This window comes from Hypanus sabinus, chromosome 19 (genome assembly GCF_030144855.1).
Source record: "Hypanus sabinus isolate sHypSab1 chromosome 19, sHypSab1.hap1, whole genome shotgun sequence".
NCBI classification, from domain to species: domain Eukaryota; kingdom Metazoa; phylum Chordata; class Chondrichthyes; order Myliobatiformes; family Dasyatidae; genus Hypanus; species Hypanus sabinus.
In genome coordinates this window covers 50,312,220-50,334,258 of record NC_082724.1, presented here as the reverse complement: position 1 = coordinate 50,334,258, position 22,039 = coordinate 50,312,220, and the positions used below count along the sequence as shown (strand labels likewise).

Genomic DNA, 22,039 nt, shown 5'->3' with positions numbered 1-22,039 from the left:
GACAAAAATATTTTCTGGAATTACCTTAAGCCATTTGGTTTATAAGGAAATACTCTTCATTACAGGTGTTAACATACAGCTTCATTCTTAAGTAATAACTGGAAATGTGTTTCTTGAAATACCAGTAATTGGAAATGTGTTACCTATAGTGTTTAGGTTGAACACGTTGAGTAATAAACACAGTAAATTTGAACATGCAAAGGTTATTAAGGCAAACTTTTAATGTCTTTTTAATTAGATTGTAAGACAGGATCGCACAATGGAACAGATTGTTTTCCCTGTTCCGAATATCTGTGAGTTCCTCACCAAGGAATCCAAATTGCGTGTGTACTACACCACTGAGCGTGATGAGCAAGGCAGCAAGATAAATGACTTCTTCCTGAGTTCTGAGGACCTCTTCAATGAAATGAACTGGCAAAAGAAGCTTCGAGGTTAGTTGAGTTACTTTTAAACTAATGCAGGTAACAATGCATAAAACACTGGTCCCATTTCTCCTCTCTCTACACCGCAACATCCCCTTGATATTATCACCACATAACGTTGAAACTTGCAAGCTTTGCATTTGTTGATTTGTAAAGTAGTCCGTTAAGGGCACTTGTTTTTCATCTGTAGTTTTCATTTGAGAAGTAAAAATTGAGAATGCAACTATTGTTTATCTTGATGAATGTTTTTCCTTTTATATCTGACTTTACTGAGGCATTTAACCATAAAAATAAAACAGTCCTTCACGATTTCGCGAAGTATTAATGTAGTTGATAGTCCATAGGCAAAATGAGCAGAGCCCAAGGACAACTGTTGGTGGTAGTGATTATGGATCCTTGGATAGCATGGTTAGTAGCGTAGTGGTTAGTGTGCTGCTGTTACAGCCTGAGGTGTTCAGGGGTTAGGAGTTCAATTCCAGTGCAGTTCTGTTTGGAATCTGTGCAGCCTCCCCATGGAACGTGTTGGTTTTCCTCAGGTGCTCCAGTTTCTTCACACAGTCCAAAGACATACAGGGGAGGTAAATTGTCCCATGATTAGGTTAGGTGTTTGTTGGGGTTTGCTGGAAGGGCCAACTCTGTGCTGTAACACTAAATAAATAATTACTCAAAACCAGTCCACACATGCAATGTAGGTGGTGAAATACGTTTCCAATTAAATCATTTAATGATGATTGTGCCAAAAGCAATTTACTTGTGTACTGTTTTCTTTTAAGTTTATATTCTGAGCAGCCTTATTTTTTCCCTTTGTAATACTTTGATTGCTCTTAAAGTCTTTAATCCTTTCTGAGAATTCCTCTGTACTTGGTTTAATTAACTGCGCTCTTATGATGCAAGTTGCATCACAGATAAAGTTAAACATTCAGCAACTTATTCGTGTCAATAAAAGTTGAGTGAATTGATAGTTTTAATTTTAACCTTCAAATGAGTATCATAGTGTGACTTCAGAGTCTCATTGTTTATGCCCATTTTAAATTGAACATATCTCAAAGAGATTGGGAGATTAAAAGAAAAGCAAGTCTTGCATTTATGTGGCAAATTTCACAACTTCAAGAGAGCTGGAAGCATTCTATTCCAAAAGAGTTTTTAAAGCATAGTTATTTTGAAGCATAAAAAATGCGGCAGTCACTTTGTACATAGCAAGCTCCCATGAACAACTGTGTGTAAGTTCCTATTGATATCAGTTGAAGGCGAACCACATTACTATTTTTTTCAAAATAATATGCAAGATCTTTAAGGTTTGAGTACCTTTGTTTAACGTCTCTCCCCAAAGAGGCAACTTTGACAGTGCAGCACTCCTTCAAAGCTGCCCTGAAGTGCTGGTCTGTCCACCACCATTGACGTAAACGCTTGAAGGGGACCTGTTGGGACAAGGCTAACACATCCTGATTTTGGGATCTGATGTCCAGATTGTGTTCATGTGTTCACAAATAAAACTTCTAGCATCTTGAACTCAATTTCAAATTTTAAACACCAGGTTCTGCAGATGCAGGGAATCCAGAAGAACAAACACAAAATGGTAGAGGAACTCAGCAGGTCAGGCATCAGCTATAGAGAGAAGTAAACAGTCAATGTTTTGAGATGAGACCCTGCATCAGGACGGGAAATGAAATGGGAAGAGGCCAGAATGAGAAAGTGGGGACAAGGGAGGTAGTACAAGCTGGATTAGTGAAGACATTCTTTTGTCTCATAGCTGTATTTCTATTGATGTTAAATATTATAGCTGAAAGCAACGTATATTTGTTGATGCCAATTCCTCAGAAAAAATAATCACTGTGCAAACTTTAATCTGTTTGAAAAAGGGATGGGCTCCCATTTTGTCCAAAGTTGAGCCTGTTACTATTGGTTACAAAGATCCAAAGATACAGTGCAATTGTAAGCGATAACAAAACTAGCTGTAGTGTAATGAAATATTCAGAAGTTGCTGGTGCTAACATCAGAGAGATGCAGCATGGAAAAGAGCCCTTTAGCCCAAAGAGGGCCCAATTTTACACATGTCCATTTTATTACATTTCCCTTGCTTCCCACAGATTCCACTGCTCACCTTCACACTAAGGGTAATTTGCAGTGGTAAATTAACCTACTAATCTGCCCATAACATACCTGATGATAAACTGATAATAATGATGGTATAATTGGTATTGTTTAGTAGTACAATATGAAAAATTAATTTCAAAAATTAGTTTAGGGTTGATGACAGATGCTTGGAAGGCAATTGGATGAATTTAAAGTGATTTTAAAGTGAAGAATTGGACTTTAGTCCTTCCTTGGTCATAATAACCACTGATGTAAAATATTGTTGAAACTGTTCCGTAAAAGTTATTTTAACCCTTTGTATTATATCAAAAACAGGGCAAATCGCTGATTGAAGTGGTGATTATTGTCGTTCTGTAGTGTTCTCCATGGTCATTTAGTGGCTCGTGTATTAGGTTACTAATATAGAAGATGAGTTATGACTCGGGAATCCAATTCTCTCATTGCCTTGTGCAATGCCATCGTGCTAGATTACTGGTGATGCAGAAATGCTGTTCAACCCCTCCTCCCAAGTTCCTCCAGCAAATTGCCATATGTTATATTACTATTTCGTAACTAATGTACTTACACCCATGATAGCATTACCAAATGGCTTTATTTTGAATTTCTCACATCCATAAGGATACTTGTCTAATTATCGATCTGTGATAACAGTTGCAAATTAAATCCTATGACCTCTTGTCCAAAAGTGACGTGGGACAACTGATAATCATAGTCACAGAAGCAGGCCATTCGCCCATCTAGTCTGTGCTGCATGCACCACTTGTGCTGGCAACTTGTTCCACACTCTCACCACCTTCTGAGTGAAGTTTCCCCTCAAATTCCCCTTAAACTAACCTATCTGCTAGGGCAATCTCATGCCTTCTTTTAACCCTCCTGATTTATTTCTCGTGTTCACTTGCATTTCTTGTGTTCCTCAAGCACCTCATTTGTTCCTACCTGTTTATATCTGCTATGCAGCTCCTTTTGTTCTTTAACCAGAGCCTCCATATCGCTTGAAAGCCAAGATTCCCTACACCTGTTATCTTTACTTTTTATTCTGACAGGAACATGCAAGCTTTGTGCTTCCAGTTTTTACTTTTGAAGGCCTCCCACTTACCAGTACACTTTTGCCTGAAAACAGCCTATCCCAATGCACACTTGCAGAATCCTTTCTGATACCATCAAAGTTGGCCTTTCTCCAATTTAGAATCTCAACCTGTGGACCAGACCTTTCTTTTTACGTACTTATTTTGAAATTAATGGCATTGTGATCACTAGATGCAAAGTATTCCCCTGCACAAACTTCTGACACCTGCCATGTCTCATTTGTTATTGGCAGATAAAATATCACACATTCTCTCACTGGGACTTCTGCTTACTGATTAAAGAAACGTTCCTGAATACATTCAACAAACTCCATCCCATTTAGTCTTTTTACAGTGTGGAAGTTTGAGTCAATAAGTGGAAAGTTAAAACCACCGCTATAACCACCTTATGTTTTTGTGCAACAGTCTGCGAGCTCTCTATAAATTTGTTCCTCTAAATTCCATGCAATATTGGGTGGTCTATAATATAGCTCTATTAACATGGTCATACCTTTCTTATTACTCAGTTCCACCCATAATACCTGACTAGATGTGTTCTCCAGTCTATCCTGACTGAGCACTGCTGTGACATTTTCCCTGACTAATATTACCACTCCTCCTCCTTTAATCCCTCCCACTCTATCATGTCTAAAACAACAGAACCTTGAATTATTGAGCAGCCAGTCCTGCCCCTCCTGCAACCAAGTCTCACTAGTGGCTATAATAAGATAATTCCAGGTGTTGATCCATGCCCTGGCCTTATCTACCTTTCCTACAATACTTCAGGACTGATAGAAGATCTTTGTTCAAAACGTCAACTGTTCTCTTTTCCATAGATGCTGCCTGGCCTGCTGAGTTCCTCCAGCATTGCGTGTGTGTGTGTGTTGCTGTACAGGTACTACTTTCCCTTGAAGAGAGCCCAATAATCCAAAAAATCTGATGCCCTTCCTCGTACACCAACTCCTTAACCATGTATTAAGTTGTATCTCATCCTCGTAGTTCTGGCCTCACTAGCACGTGGCACGGGTAGCAATCCTGATATCACAACCCTAGAGGTCCAGCCCTTTAACTTAGCACCTAACTCCCCAAACTTACCTTGTGAACCTCATCACTCTTCATACCTATGTCATTGGTATATTGACCATATACCACCTATATAGAACATGACCTCTGGCTGTTCACCATCCCACTTAAGAATTCTGAAGACTCAATCCGAGATATCCTAGACCCTGGCACTTGGGAGGCAACATACCATCCTGGAATCTTGTTCTTGTCCACAGAACGTTATTTCTGTTCCCCTAACTAATAAATCCCTGATCACCACAGCTCGCGTCTTCTTCCCTTCTGAGTAATAGAGCCAGAGACCCGAACATTGTGACTTCCTGCTGCTAGATCATCCCCCCCCCCCTCCCCAATAATGGTATATCTGTTGTTGAGGAAGACGGCCACAGGCGTACTTTGCATTGGCTGTTTAACCCCTTTCCCCTTCCTGACTATCACCCAGTTTCCTATATCCTGCACCCTGACACAGCTGCCTCTTTACGTGTCCTATCTATCAGCCCCTCAGCTTCCCAAATGATCTGGAGTTCATCCAGTTCCAGCTCCATCTCCTTAGCATGGAGTGTTAGAAGCTGTCCTGGATGCACATATCACAGGTGAAGTTGTCAGGGACACATTCCACATATATAAAGAAGGAAAAACAGTAAACTGTAGGCAACAAAAATAATTCTGTCCATAGCTTTTTTTGCCTTCTTTGATTGAAGCCTTGAAGGGCTAAAGCCTCAAAACCCCCCACTGACTCTGACAATGGCCACTCTGCTTGTCGCTGCCTTGCTTTAATTTGGTCTTACCAGTCACTGATTGGCCGCTGCTCAAAACACCAACCAGCTGCAGGTCGCTTCCTTTCCTACTTAACTATGTCCTCTCACCCTTCCGACGCTCAACACGTGGACTGGGTGGTGTGGGACAGGCGGAGAGGTGTGGAGACAGACTGAGTAGTGAGGGTCGAGAGTGAGGTACGGACAACAGTCTGGGCTATGAGTGATGCGGGTAATGTGTGGACATGGTCCAGGTGGTGAAGGATGGGATGATGTTTAAGGAGGCAGGTCAGCACCACTTTCTCAAAGGGAAGGTCAGTTATTGCTGCTCTTAGGGATGCTGAAAAGTGACAAACAAACTTTGCAATGTCACTAACCTGCATCTTCCAAGCACAGATTTTGTACATCACTTTGTACATCTTTGTTATTGTGGTCTGTCAGCTCCTGGACACCTTAATGAATTAATAAAGTATGTTTGAGTGCTCTGTGTACTTAGATAACAATATTTCTTTGAAACTTGTGCATATGAATTGTACTTTGCTGCAAGAATATCTAATCTATTCAAGACTGGATCAGTCATTATTTGCATACTGTCTGGTTCCTCCTCTGCTGTTCCTGGAAATCTGATGTCTGACCTAGACTGACTTGCTTTTCTATTCCGCGTCACAGATGTTGTAAGCATTTCAAAATTTCCTTAAATTTATTTCTTAACTGTAGTAGTCTCCATTTTGATTTTAACCTCTCCCTGCAGTTAATTTAAACCCTTTCTCTTTTATGGAGAAAAGCAAAGTTCAACCATTGTTGTATGTGACAAACATTGCACTAAAAATACCTGCAGCTACCTTGAAGTGTTTTACTTTCACGTTTACTTTATTCTTAAGAAATTATGATAAGAATGCATTAATATAATTCTGTTTGCAACCAACCTGATATCTGTTCCAACTTGCCCATCTATATTCTGCTTTGGCTCCCACTCCCATAATGTTGTATTTTTAAAATTAGCATGTTTAGTTCTTTTATAATTTCACCTTTTTCTATCTCTCAACATAGAAATGTCCCCCTACGTCCTAATATTGTTCTTGACTCTGCCAGATCTAGGATGTCCTTGTCTTAGGTCCCTTTTGACCCTGCTTGATATTCAATATCTAGTGCTACCTTTTGGTCATTGGTGTCAATCTTTGTGGCTTGGTGCCCATTTCGCAACTCGAGTGTGCTGTATATGTGTTGCTAGAAACAACACCTGCTAACAGGCAAGCAAGTACAAGCATTAAACTTGGCAATATCTGCTTCTGAAGAGTTCCTTCAGAGCGTCAGAAGAATGAGATAACTATTTAATTGGAAGCCAAACAGGAATTATTACTCACTCACAATTAAAACTTGTTTTAATACAATAATAGCAGTGGTTACTTGAGTCTGATCTGTCAATCTTCTGTTGAATTATTCATTCTCTGGAATGTGTATTAGTACTTAGTGGAATCCCTGATATCCTCTCCCTAGCACCACCTTACTTTTCTTGAGGGACTGAAGTCTCCACAAATAAGGGAGAGGAACATCTATTGAAATTTTATGTGGAAGCCCAGGAAGTAATCACCTCTTTGTTTGTCCACCATACAAGATGTCCCCTTTGATTTCCTTTCAAAATATCCTAACATTGCAGTGACTACACCATGAGGGTTCTACAGTACTGTGCACAAGTCTTAGGGTTTTGCACAGTACTATTTTTGTCAAAGTGGAGCAGAGAGTGAGTTTGTAAATCTGACAGGAGCAAAGGATGTTGGGAATACTGAGGGCGGAGCTCTGCGGGAGGGGTGTGGGACAGGTGGCAGAGGAGTGCCAGGGCAGGGAGTGGCATGGGTGCAAACACACCAAGCCCTGAGACACCAGCTCATTTGATTCCAAACAATTGGCTTATTGATCATTACAGAATGTCTCTCTGGTGCTTCCTGCTCCCTCCCCTCCCACTCCCAGTCTGCAGTGAAAACCCAGATCAGAATCAGGTTTATCATCATTCACATATGTCGGGAAATTTGTTGTTGATGTGTGAAATGAGTGTGGCCCTTCAAATAGTGAAACTGCCCTCCTGAAGTGATGTCTATTCCTGTTGCAAATCAGTGACTACACCATAAAACAAATAGGGCAGGCTATAGTGGCAATGATCCCTTTGGATTCTCATGCCTATAATAACTCTGGAAAAGGCTTTCAAGTTACTCCCAGATCCCACAAATATATATATATTTCTTTTTGTAATTTATTGTATATTTTATATATTACACAAAACAACATATCATGCAGGTGATAATAAATCAGAATCAGGTTTATTATCACCAGCATGATTAACTTAGCAACAGCAGTTCAATGCAATACATAAACTAGCAGAGAGAAAAAACAATAAATAAAATAAAGATAATAATAATAAATAAACAAGTAAATCAACTGCATATATTAAATAAATTTTTTTAAATGCGTAAAACCAGAAATACTGTATATTTTTTAAAAAGTGAGGTGGTGTCCAAAGATTGAATGTCCATTTAGGAATTGGATGGCAGAGAGGTAAAAGCTGTTCCTGAATCACTGAGTGTGTGCCTTCAGGCTTCTGTACCTCCTACCTGATGGTAACAGTGAGAAAAGGGCATGCCCTGGGTGCTAGAGGCCCTTAACAATGGACACTGCCTTTCTGAGACACCACTCCCTGAAGATGTCCTGGGTACTTTGTAGGCTAGTGTCCAAGATGGAGCTGACTAGATTTACAACCTTCTGCAGCTTCTTTTGGTCCTGTGCAGTAGTCCTTCCATACCAGACAGCGATGCAGCATGTCAGAATGCTCTCCATGGTACAATTATAGAAATTTTTGAGTGTATTTGTTGACATGCCGGATCTCTTCGAACTCCTAATAAGGTACAGCCACTATCTTTTTTTTTAAACTTTTTTTATTGCATTTTTAAGTAGTTACAAAGTGAAGTATGAAAAAACAATGTATATGACCCTTCCCCCCTCCCCTTAACCCCTCCCCCCTGACTGCCCTATTGAAAAAAAAGAAAGAAAGAAAGAAAGAAAGAATGCCTGGTTGTTGGAAGATCTCCACATGCTCCATGGAATTCGTAATAACTTTAATATGTATATTTATTTCTTTCCCCTAATAACCAATTGTTTCATCTTCAGAGCATCTATATATTTAATTCTGTCTTTTGTAAATAAGGGCTCCAAATTTTCAAAAATGTTTCATATTTATCTCTTAAATTATAAGTAATTTTTTCTAATGGAATACAGCCATAGATTTCTTTCTTCCAAGAGTCTATACTTAAATGTGTATCCGATTTCCAAGTAACTGCAATAGCTTTTTTGGCTACTGCCAGTGCAATTTTTATAAATTCTTTCTGATACTTATTTAGTTTAAGTTTCGGTTTTATCCCTTCAATATCACCTAGTAAAAGTAATATTGGATTATGAGGAAATTGTGTTCCTGTAATTTGTTCCAGTAAAAGTCTTAAATTTGTCCAAAAAGGTTGAATTTTAGGGCAAGACCATGTCGAATGTAAAAAAGTACCAGTTTCCTGGTTACATCGGAAACACTGATCCGATAAATTTGGATTTAATTTTTTTATTTTTTGTGGTGTAATATATAATTGATGTAGAAAATTATACTGCACTAATCTTAACCGAAGATTTATTGTATTTGTCATACTATCAAGACATAGTCTTGACCAATTTGTTTCTTCAATTTTAATATTCAAATCACTTTCCCATTTTTGTCTTGACTTATGGACTCCTTGTTTAATTGCCTGTCTTTGAATCAAATTATACATACAAGATATAAATTTTTTAATATTTCCTTTTTGAATTAAAATTTCTATTTCATTAGATTTCGGCAATAACATTGTTTGACCTAATTTTTCTCTTAAATAAGCCCTTAATTGAAAGTAACAAAATAAAGTGTTATTTGATATTTTATATTTATTCTTTAATTGATCAAATGACATTAATATACCTCCTTCAAAACAATTCCCTATATATCTAATCCCATTTTGAATCCAATTATATAAAAGTTGATTGTCCATTGTGAAAGGAATAAGTCTATTTTGAATGAAAGATCTGTTTGCTAATAAAGATTTTTTTATCTCATCATCAACATTTATCTTATTCCATAAATCAATCAAATGTTTTAATATAGGAGATTCTTTCTTTTCCCGTATCCATTTAGATTCCCATTTGTATATAAAATCTTCTGGTACGTTTTCTCCTATTTTATCTAATTCTATTCTAATCCATGCCGGTTTATCTTTCTCGAAAAAAGATGCAATAAATCTAAGTTGATTTGCTTTATAATAATTCTTAAAATTTGGAAGTTGTAATCCTCCTAAATCAAATTTCCATGTCAATTTTTCCAACGATATTCTTGACATCTTACCTTTCCAGAGGAATTTCCTCACATATTTGTTTAACTCTTGAAAAAACTTCTGGGGTAATTGTATTGGTAATGATTGAAATAAATATTGTAATCTAGGGAATATATTCATTTTTATAGTATTTACTCTACCTACTAATGTTATTGGTAATGCCATCCATTTTTCAAGATCTTCCTGAATTTTTTTCAAAAGTGGTAAATAATTTAATTTGTATGAGTTTTTTATATCATTATCAACTCTTATACCTAAATATTTTATACCATTTGCTGGCCATCTAAATTGAGTTATTAATCGACATTGATTATAATCTCCTTTAGTAAGAGGTAAAATTTCACTTTTATCCCAGTTTATTTTATAACCCGATATTTTCCCATATTCTTCTAGTCTATAAGATAATTTGCGTAGTGAATGTAATGGATGTTAAATAAAGTAGAACATCATCAGCAAATAAGTTAATCTTGTATTCTTCCTGATTAACTCTGAAACCCTTAATATCTGGGTCCATTCTAATTAATTCAGCTAGTGATTCTATTGCCAACACAAATAAAGCAGGTGATAGTGGGCAACCTTGCCTAGTTGATCTTGTTAACTGAAATGATGTTGAAATTTGACCATTTGTCACTACTTTAGCTTTGGGATTAGTATTTAAGGTTTTAATCCATTTTATAAATGATGTTCCTAATCCATATTTTTCCAGTACCTTAAATAAAAAATCCCATTCCAATCTATCAAATGCTTTTTCTGCATCTAAAGCAACTGCCACACTCATTTCCTCCCTCTTTTGTGCTAAATGGATTATACTAAATAACCGAGTTACATTATCTGCCGATTGTCTATTTTTGATAAATCCTGTTTGATCCATATGCACTAATTTTGGTAAGCATTTAGATAATCTATTAGATAAGATTTTTGCTATTATTTTATAATCGGTGTTTAATAAAGAAATAGGTCTATATGATGTTGGTTTTAAAAGGTCTCTATCTTTTTTTGGCAATACTATTAAAATAGCTGTTGAAAAAGATTCTGGAAGTTTATTCGTTCTTTCCGCTTGATATATTAACTCCATAAAAGGAGGAATTAATAAATCTTTAAACTTTTTATAAAATTCAGGTGGAAAACCATCTTCTCCTGGAGATTTATTACTTTGAAGTGATCCCAAAGCTTCTTCAACTTCCTTCCAATCATTGTCCCCACCAATCATCCAGGCAAAAGAATAGAAGAAAAATAGAAAATAAAGAAAAAAAAAACAAAATACCCCCCTACTAATGTTGTGAAAGAAAAAAAACACAACATTACCCCCCTCTATTGTACGGGTCATGGCAATTGCCATGATTACACACGTGAATCCCGTAGTAACCGATTCAAAGCTCCCCAGCCCCCCCGCAACATAAAAAGTATATATATATAAAAAAAACATACTATTCTCAATTAATATTTCTAAAATTTTACTTTTCTCCCTTATATCAGCCACTATCTTGCCTTCTTTATAACTACATTGATATCTTGGGACTAGGTTAGATCCTCAGAGATCTTGACACCCAGGGACTTGAAGCTGCTCATTCTCTCCACTTCTGATCCCTCAGTGAGGATTGGTATGTGTTCTTTCGTCTTACCCTTCCTGAAGTCCACAATCAGCTCTTCCATCTTACTGACGTTGGGTGCCAGGTTGTTGCTACGGCACCACTGCACTAGTTGGCATGTGTCATTCCTTTACGCCCTCTCGTCACCATCTGATGTTCTACCAACAATGGTTGTATCATCAGCAATTTTATCGATGGTATTTGAGCTATGCCTAGCCACACAGTCATGTGAATACAAAGAGTAGAGCAGTGGGTTAAGCACACACCTCTGAGGTGCGCCAGTGTTGACCATCAGCGAGGAGGATATGTTATCACCAATCTGTATAGGTTGTGGTCTTCTGGTTAGAAAGTCGAGGATCCAATTGCAGAGGGAGGTACTGAGGCCCAGGTTCTGCAATCAGTATTGTGGGAATGATGGTATTAAACGCTGAGCTATAGTTGATGAACAGTATCCTGATGTGGCTGTTTGTGTTGTCCAAGTGGTCTAAAGCCGTGTGGACAGCCTTTGAGATTGCGTCTGCCATTGACCTATTGTGGCGATAGGCAAATTGCAATGGGTCCAGGTCCTTGCTGAGGCAGAAGTTCAGTCTATCATGACCAACCTCTCAAATCATTTCATTACCATCGATGTGTGTGCTGCTGAGTGATAGTCATTCAGACAGCCCACATTATTCTGATAAATCTGATTCTGAAAACTTTCTGGGTGTATACTGATTTCTCTCTGGAAAGTTACCATTTAAGGTTTAATATATTAGTTTTATGCTGCTTTGCCCACCCTATTTATCAGGCAATATGGAATCTATCTATCCTTTTAGAATGATGTTAAACATTCTACAGAATTTGAAATTATACTTTGCTTCCATTTCCAGGTCATTTTTATCAAAGAAAGCACCCACAGTGAAGACTTGCTGTATATTCCTCCCAGTTGTTCACTGCCACATTCTGTTCTCTGAGCCAATGTTTTCACTCTTCTGCTGTGCCTTCAACAGAATTAGATAGGACCGATGTCCATGAGATGTTACTTTATCAAAAGCCTTTTCAGTGTTCATGTACACAATACTTAATGGACACACTCAAACAGAACGTAATAATGTGTCTGGTTTCCAACTGCGGTTCGGCAACAGTGAGCTGAACCACAACTTAAGCCCATAAAACAGAGGAGCAAATGAGGCCATTTAGGCCATCGAGTCTGTTCCGTCATTCCATCATGGCTGATCCCAAATCCCACTCAACCCCATCCATTTGATTTCTCGCCGTATCTTTTGATGCCCTGACCGATCAAGAAACGATCAACTTCTGCCTTAAATATACCAACAGATTTGGCCTCCACTGCAGTCTGTGGCAGAGCATTTCAGGGATTCATTACTCTTTGGCTAAAAAAAGTTCCTCCTTATCTCTATTCCAAAAGGCCAGTGCTCAGTTTTGAGGCTGTGCTGTCTAGTTCTGGATACCCCCACCATAAGAAACATCCTCTCCACATCCACCCCTCAACTAACTTCCTTAAAAAATAGCATTACACTTGCTAAGATAGCAATGCGTTCTTGAAAATGCAATAATCTTTCATCTCAGATCACCATCCAAGGTCAAATTGATCAGGTCAAAGCAAATGGATTGAGTCTCACTGCACTCTAGTTGTTGGCCTGGGTAGATTGGGACCACAGGATGGGTGCCAGCATTCTAGAGGGGAGCTTGTTGTAACTTTGAGGGTTCTGTGGAGTTATTGGGAGCTATTAAGGAGGCACAAGAAAAACTGGCAAAAGGAATCAGATTGATGATTGAGTAAAATCTTACAGAACATATCTTCAGAAGATCTGTACATTAAATTGATTGGGGTAATGGTGCAGTGGTTACTGGCTGTGGCTCATCGTGTGGGAATATGATTGATAAGATTGCTCTGACAGCTAGCATAGAACTAATGAGTTAAATGTCAACTTGACAGTATAGGAAAGCAAGCACCAATGTAATTTGCAATGAGAAGGTTCTTGTATGCTTTCTGAAAACCCACAAGAAAGTTAAGAATCTGTCATAGATGGCATCAAACCAGACGCTGCCATCTAATACACTATTCATTTTTCCTTACACCTCCAGCCACATACCAGTCAGTACTTTCTATTCCATTTTGGTTAGCAGAAGCCATTATTTGTCACAAGAAGCAGGAGATATAAAAAGCAGAGTCTGTCAGGACTCTCTGTTCCTTTGTAAATCAGTCAAATAATTAGACAGTTGGCAGGGGCCACTAAGAAAGCTAGGTTTAAGTGGAACAGCTATTTTGGGAGTGAACAGGGTTACAGTGGGGAAACAGTCTTTGGCTTATGTGGCTTTTGTGAGAAGAGGTTGAGACTAAGATTCCAGTCATGTTCCTTTCTTCCTTTATTATTCCATGGTAGAACAATGAAAATGGATCCCAGGGCAGTCTTGTGCTCCTCTTGCACAATGTGGGAGTCAGGCAGACCTCCAGTGTCTCTGACGACTACACCTGTGAGAAGAACATCTGCTTGCAGCTCCTTGCAGTCTGTGTCAGGGAACTGGAACTGGATGATCATTTGGGAGAAAGAGGAGCTGATAGGAGCTGCATGAAGGCAGTTACACCTAAGTTGCAGAAGGCACGTAGATGGTTTCAGTTAGGAGAGAGAGAGAGGGAGAAGAAATAGGCCGAAAGCACATAGTACTCCTGTGGTGAATACCCTCAATAACACTTTGGATACTATTGGGTAGGGCTTAGGAAGGGAGGGGAGGAAGAGGAGAGTGGTGGTGATAAAGGATTAAATAGTTAGGACAACAGACAGAAGATTGTGTGAAAGAGATAACCAGATGGTTACCTCCTTCGACCAAGGTGAGGGATGTCTCAGATTTGGTCCACAGTATTCCTACAAGGAAAGGTGAACAGCCAGAAGTCATGGGACATATTGGTGCCAATGACATAGTTAGGAAAAGGGATGAAGTTCTGAAGAGTGAATATGGGTAGCTAAGTCGGAATCTAAAAGGCAGGACTTCAGTTGCTGTATTCTCTGGATTGCTGCCTGTACCATGCACCAGTGAAGTTAAGAATAGGATGATATAGCAGATTAACATGTGGCTGAAGAATTGGTCCAGGGTCAGTTTCAGCTTTGTAGATCACTGGGATCTCTTCTAGAGAAGGTATAACATAATCAAAAGGGACAGGTTGCTCTTGAACTTAAAGGGGGCCAATGTCCTGTATGGGCAGATTTGCTAGAGCTGTTGGGAGAGTTCAAACAGTGTTGGCAGGGGAGTAGGAACCAATATGGTAGTTCAGAGAATCGAGCAGTTTGTGTAAAGGTAGATGCAATGAGCACAGAGGCTATGAGGAAAAATAAGCAGTGGGTAGAGCATAAATACAGTCAGCTGGATGGATTGAAATATTCTGTTTCAATGTGAGAATTATCAGGAACAAGGGTGATGAACAGAGCTTGGGTCAGTTCATGGGTCAGTGTTATGGCCATTACAGAGACATGGTCGTCACTGGGGCAGGAATGTTGCTGAATGTTCTGGGGTTAGGGACAGGGAGGGAGTTAAGAGGTGGGGGAAATGGCATTGCCTTGTGAGGTTTACTGAGTTGGTATGAGTGGAAGTCAGAAACAGGAAGGGAGCAATCACTCTATTGGGTCTATTCTCTAGACCCCCCCCCCCCCAAAGCAACAGAGACATTGAGGAAAACAAGAAGAGAAGGCCATGCTTTTGGTGATCATTGCGCACTTACTGGCCCCAGGAATTGTACCAGATGTTTGGAGGGTGGCAAATTCATCATCTAGTTACATAAGATCTGTTTGATTACATCCTGGCTTTTCTTTTAAAACAATTCAAGAATATTTTCATCCACTCCTCCTAAGATGCAATTTCTTTGATTCCTAATGTCAGGTTTCACTTGAGTTCCAAAAGTTCTGAGCCAGTGTTAGTTTAATGCATGCTTGTTAAAGAATGATTGGAATTAACACTATTGAGATGATAAGATTGCCTTTTACACAGCTATTATAATCTGGAATGCACGATCTGAAAGGAGGTGGAGGAAAATTGAGAGATAAGTAGCTGAAAAAGAAAAACCTGCATTAGGACTGATTAAGAAAGTACAGCTAAACAGATAACCCAAAGACATGAGAGGCCAAATATCTAGTTTCTGTGCTGAAAGCAAAACGGTTTTTACCACATGATCAAAGTTCTCACCTTTTGCTTTTTTTAAATTGTTCATGTATTTTTAAATACTGTCCTAATATTGAACTTTCATCTGAGTATGCTATTGACTTTAAGGAAAAACAATATAAATATTTGAGTTACATTCATCCGATCCTTAAGTCACAAGTGATTTATTAGGTCAGAAGACAAAGCAGACCCATGTTGTGAAGTACAGTTAAAGAATGGTGTGTTTATATTAACTGATATGAGTGGTGGTGAGTATTTTTTTTAAAAAACTGAAGCTGTTTGAATTTCCAATACAGACAGAAAATGTAAGGGAAAACTCAGCAGGTCAGGCAACATCTGTGGAAAGAAACTTGTTAACATTTCAGGTTCAAGCTCCTTTGTAAAATTTCAGGCACTGCTTCTTTTACCGCAGATGCTTTCTGACCTGCTGAGATTTTCCTGTATTTGTCATTATTATTAATAGCTTGTCTATAAGAAATTTGAATGTTGAATGAATAATAAGGGACTATATTTGTAATATGCACAATGAATTACAATAGTACAGCTTTATTGGGGTTTTTTTTGGAATACTGATCTATGGTTGGAGCTCCCAGAACTGTGAAGTAGACAGCTGGGTTTGATGGGCCGTGCTGCTTCTCTGCTTGGCTGCTAGCTTAAGACGCGTCAAACCCATTGGAGCATCACCTGACTGTCTCAAGATAAAACCTTTTGAGTGAGAACAGCCAACTATTAATGCATTCTGTCAAAAATTGTCAGCTGCAAGGAGTCAGTAAGACCGTATCTACAGCTTGATAACAAATGATCCCTGTTTAGACATTTTGGAATAGCGGATTGATTAGGTGCATATTAGTTTGATGGGCTGAACATAGACAGCATTTAGGTAATTACTGGCTAATGGATATTTTAAAGCTGGCGAAGTATCAGCATATAGGAGAAAGACTGAAAATCTGGCTGATTGGTGCCACAACAACAACCTCTTACTCATTGTCCGCAAGATCACCAGAGCTGGTTGTTAACTTCAGGAAGAGGAAACTAGAGGTCCATGAGAGATTCTTCATCAGAAGATCAGAGGTGGAGAGGGTCAGCAACTTTAAATTCCTTGATGTTATCATTTCGCACAACTTGTCCTGGGTCCAGTGTGCAAATGCAATTATGAAGAAAGCTTCCTTTGGAGTTTGAAGATTCAACATGACATCTGAAAATTTGACAAACTTCTATTGTTATATAGTGGAGAGTGTCTTCAAATAATTCCGAAATGTACTCAACCCATCTGTCCATGATCTTGGAATTATTTGAAGATAGCAGGATTGAGGATTTACCAGAATTAAATCAAATGACTGATCAACCTAAAATATTGATATCAGGGATGGAAAGTGCGATTTGGAGTCTAAAAGACAGAAAGGCAGCCAGTGGAGATAGGATTTCCTCTGAAATTCTGAAATCACTTGGGCTGGAGGAAAAAACGAACCTTTTAGCGACATTAAACAACAGTTATATAACAGGAAATCTTCTGGAGGACTTTCTCAAATCGGTACTTATCACCTTACCGAAAAGCCAAGGATGATAAAATGTAACGATCACAGGACGATAAACATAATGTCTCACTGCGTCAAGCTGCTGTTGAAACTAGTGTTCAGCAGAATGAAAGGTACGGTCAGCGATGAGATTGGAGAAATGCAGTTTGGTTTTCATAAAGGCTCAGGAACAAGGGAAGGAATATTTGTGATGAGAAACATCATGGAGAGATCCATTGAGGCACAAAAGACCATATGCTTTATTGATTATGAAAAGGCTTTTGATAAAGTTAGACACGAGAATGTAATAGAGGTGCTGAACAAGTACGATCTGGGATGGGAGTATGTGCAGATAATAAGGAACTTGTATTGGAAACAGAAATCAGTAGTCAGGGTAGAAAATGAGCTATCACCATGGGCATGTAAGGCAAGGCTGTGTTGGCTCGCCGGATTTGTTCAACCTCTATGGAGAATGGATTTTTTGGGAATGCAACCATCAGGAGACAGGTATTCCAACTGGAAGCCGGAAGGTGGATAACATCAGGTATGCAGTCGACACCACGTTGTTAGCTGACAGTGAATGCAAACAGCAGATTATGCTGAATAAAGTGAATGAGAAAAGCCTTAATTACAGACTAAAAATCAACCCTAAGAAAACAAAATTGATGGTGGTAAGCAAAACAAACACTAAATACTCATTCATGATGGTATCGTTACAAGGGAATGGTCAAGACATCGAACAGGTGTGAAAGTTTGAATATCTTGGCAGCTGTCTGACAGATGATGGGAGATGTGAAATTGAGATCAGAAGGAGAATAGGTATGGCTAAGACCCAGTTCATGAAGCTAAAAGATCTATTATGCAATCAGAAGGTAGACATCCAAAGGAGAATCCGCTTCCTCGAGTGTTACGTACGGTCGGTGCTGAGGTATGGATCAGAAACATGGACCCTATTTAAGAGAAAAATTAGGTCAAACAATGTTATTGCCAAAATCTAATGAAATAGAAACATTAATTCAAAAAGGAAAGATTAAAAAATTTATCTCTGGTATGTATAATTTGATTCAAAAACAGGCAATTAAACAAGGAGTCCATAAATCAAGACAAAAATGGGAAAGTGACTTGAATATTAAAATTGAAGAAAAAATTGGTCAAGACTATGTCTTGAGAGTATGACAAATACAATAAATGTCCGGTTAAGATTAGTGCAATATAACTTTTTACATCAATTATATATTACACCACAAAAAATAAATAAATTAAACCCAAATTTATCTGATCAATGTTTCCGATGTAACCAAGAAATTGGTACTTGTTTACATTCTACTTGGTCTTGTTCTAAAATTCAACCTTTTTGGACAAATTTAAGAGTTTTATTGGAACAAATTATTGGAATACAACTTCCACATAATCCAATATTATTTTTATTAGGTGATATTGAAGGGATAAAACCGATACCCAAATTGAATAAATATCAGAAAGAATTTATAAAAATTGTATTGGCAGTAGCTAAAAAGGCTATTGCAGTTACTTGGAAATCGGATACATACTTAAGTATAGATCGTTGGAAGAAAGAAATTTATAGCTGTATTCCACTTGAAAAAATTACTTATAATTTAAGAGATAAATATGAAACATTTTTGAAAATTTGGCACCCTTATTTACAAAAGACAGGATTAAATATATAGATGCTCCGAAGATGAAATAATTGGTTATTTGGGGAAAGAAATAAATATATATATTAAAGTTATTACGAACTCCATGGAGCATGTGGGGATCTTCCGATATCCAGGCACTCTTTCTTTCTTTTTTCCTTTCCTTCTTTCTCTTTTTTTTCTATAGGGATGCTAGGGGGGAGGGGTTAAGGGGAGGGGGGATGGGTAATATACATTTTTTTCTCTACTTTTATTTTGTAACTACTTGAAATACAATAAAAAAAAATTTTAAAAAAAAAGAAACATGGACCCTGAAGAAGGATGACATGAAGCAAATTAATGCTTTTGAAGTGTGGTGCTGTCGATTAATGTTGAAGATCAGCTGGGTAGAGAAAGTTTCAAATGAGAGGGTTTTGTCCGAAGTTGATAGACCATGGATATTGCTGGAGAAGATTATGAAGTTCAAAGTTGCTTACTGTGGACATGTTATGCTGAGAGATAACATCTTGTTGGATTTGCTATATGGAAAGGTGGAGGGAAAGAAAGGAAGGCAAAGAACAACATGGCTGGTTAACATCAAGGATTGGACTAAGCTGGACAAGACTAGGAATGTTGTGGACAAGTGTCGGGACAGAGCGGTGTGGAAGGAAATCATCTGCCAACTGGAAATTCCAGATATGACCTAACAACGACGATGAGTGGAGAGTATATTGACTGGTTGCATCACAGCCTGGTATGGAATCACCATTACCCTTGAATGGAAAATATTACAAAAAGTAGTGGGTACAGCCCAGTTCATCATGGGGGTAAATCCTTACCCACTATTGAGCACATCGTTGTTGCAGGAAAGCAACATCCATCCTTAGGGATCCTCGCCACCAGGTCATGCTGTCTTTTCCCTGCTGCCGCCAGGAAAAGGGTACAGGACTCTGGACTCTCACCCCACCAGGATCATGAACAATTATTACCCCACACCATTAGGCTCTTGAACCAAAGGGGATAACTTCACTTGCACCATCGTTGAAATGTTCCCATAACCTGTGGACTCACTTTCAAAGACTCTTCATCTCAAGTTCTCGAGACTTATTGTTCATTTATTTATTATTATTTCTTTTTGTAGTTGCAATTTGTTGTCTTTTTCACACTGGTTGACACCCAGGTTGGTGTAGTCTTTCATTGATTCCATTGTGGTTATTATTCTATTGTGTATTTATTGAGAATGCCCACAAGGGAATGAATCTCAGGTATATGGTGACAGATATGTACTTTGATAATAAATTTACTTTGAACTTCTTGAACTTCGAATTTAAAAATTAACAGTAAGAAGGGAAGTTGAGGGATGATATAAATGTCAAGCTTTGTGCTTAAAATGGATTTGCTAGGGAAATTGTGGAGAAGCTATGTTTTTGAGTTGGGGGGCTCAGGACAAAGAGGATACAGTGTTAAATAGCACTGGACTATCAGGAACACAGGAAGCAATCTTTCAAACAAATTGGCATGTGATGTAGCATGTTTTCTACCAACAGACTATGTATGTTGTGCCTGTTGAAACTTTGAAACTGAAAACACATTTTTATAACGGAAAGATCTAAAGCAAAATGGAAGCTAAGGTATGCACATTGAATTAAGATGATGATTAACTGTGATCTGATGGAATAGTGGAATAGATAACGTTTGGTTGAAAAGCCTCCCTAAGTTCCTATGCTGGATGCCATTTATGTATTATCTGGGTTCCACCTCTTCTGAACCTCTCACTAAAATAGATCGCTGGCTGATTGCTCTTCAGGGTAGCTTGCTAAACACAAGTTGACTACCATCTTAGCTGCATTAGGGGCTTGATTGCACTCCAGCAAGTACTGCATTGACTCTAGAGTGTTTTCAATGATCTAAGTCATGAAAGGTATAATAGAAGTGCCATTACATTTTATCTTGGTAATGTTTATTCCAAATCTTCTTTATCTGTCCATCCTTTTGTCTGAATTTCCTTTTTAAAAATAGATATTGTAATTATAAATTTTGTACCTAATTGAAGACCTGAACCCACAGTAAACCCATTTACTTTGTTCTAACAGGACAGCCAGTTTTGTATTGGTGTTCCCGCAACATGACGTTTTGGAGCAGCATTTCCTTCAATCTGGCCGTTCTCATGAACCTGTTGGTTGCATTGTTCTACCCCTTTGAGGGCGCCCGAGGAGGTACTGTCACATTAATCTGTGTTCCATGAGCTTGGCAATTTGTGTAGCTGTTTTAATTGAAGAAGAATGGAAAACAAAGCTGTTTGCCTCCATTTTAGACTTTCATAATATTGTTAATAGATTGTGCCAGTGTACTTCACCATCAAAGATGTGGATTCCATACTGTTTATAAAATGAGATCATTTCCTCATTGCCTAGTTTGAACTGAAATATATGATAGGTTAAGTGGATTGCAGACTAAATCTGAATAAGCAATCTGAATAAGTTGAGTGGATTTCACATTTCTTAAAGTGAGTCTGTGTCAGACATCAACAGAAGGGGATTTCTGAGGCTTGTGAAGGTGGTGTTATCTAGATGATTGAGCAGCCATTTTCCCACAGACATGGAACCAGAACAGATTTAACAGTAAAAATGTATTGCAGATGTAAAATGACATTTCAGCTTAATATTCCATATCACAAGAGCTGAAATATAATTTTCATTGTTGTAAATAGCAGAAGATATTAAAATAATTATCTGACAAATTGCTAGTCTGCACACACAACACTCTGCACTTAGCTATGTGTGGCTACTCCAGACGTTTCACCATCATTTTTAATGCAATGTCCAGACCAGAATGCAGTTAGAAAATCTGCAGCATTATTCTGTTTTAAACCTGAGGTAAGTCCACAGACCATAAGTCATTGGAGCAGAATTAGGCCATTCATCCCATTGCATCTGTTCTGCCATTCCATCATGACTGATTTATTATCCCTCTCAACCTCTTTGCCTTGCCTTCTCCCCGTAACCTTTGATGCCTTACTAATCAAGAACTTATCAGCCTCCACTTTAAATACAGCCAATAATTTGGCCTCTGCAGTTACCTGTGGAAATTAATTCTACCAATTCACCACTGTCTAGGTAACAAAATTTCTCCTCACTTCTGTTCCAAAAGGATGCCCTTTGATTCTGAGGTTGCGCCCTCTGGTCCTAGACTCCTGCACTGTAGAAAACATACTTTGCATGTCCACTCTATCTAGGCCTTTCAATATTCAATAAATCTCAATGGGATCTCCCTCATTCTTCTAAACTCCAGAAAGTACAAGCACAGAGCCATGAAACTCTCCTCGTGCATTAACCTTTTCATTCCCCTAATCATTC

General features: G+C 38.3%; 1 protein-coding gene across 6 annotated transcripts in view; it reads left to right on the top strand.

The window, feature by feature from the left end:
- The window catches only part of itpr1b (inositol 1,4,5-trisphosphate receptor, type 1b), a 531,527-nt gene that overhangs the window by 361,692 nt on the left and 147,796 nt on the right, over window positions 1-22,039 (top strand). For all 6 annotated transcript variants that reach the window (XM_059944385.1, XM_059944380.1, XM_059944381.1 and 3 more), the window contains 2 exons: window positions 239-431; window positions 20,777-20,899. In XM_059944385.1, the coding sequence (XP_059800368.1) occupies window positions 239-431; window positions 20,777-20,899 (316 nt within the window). The remainder of the gene's footprint in view (window positions 1-238; window positions 432-20,776; window positions 20,900-22,039) is intronic.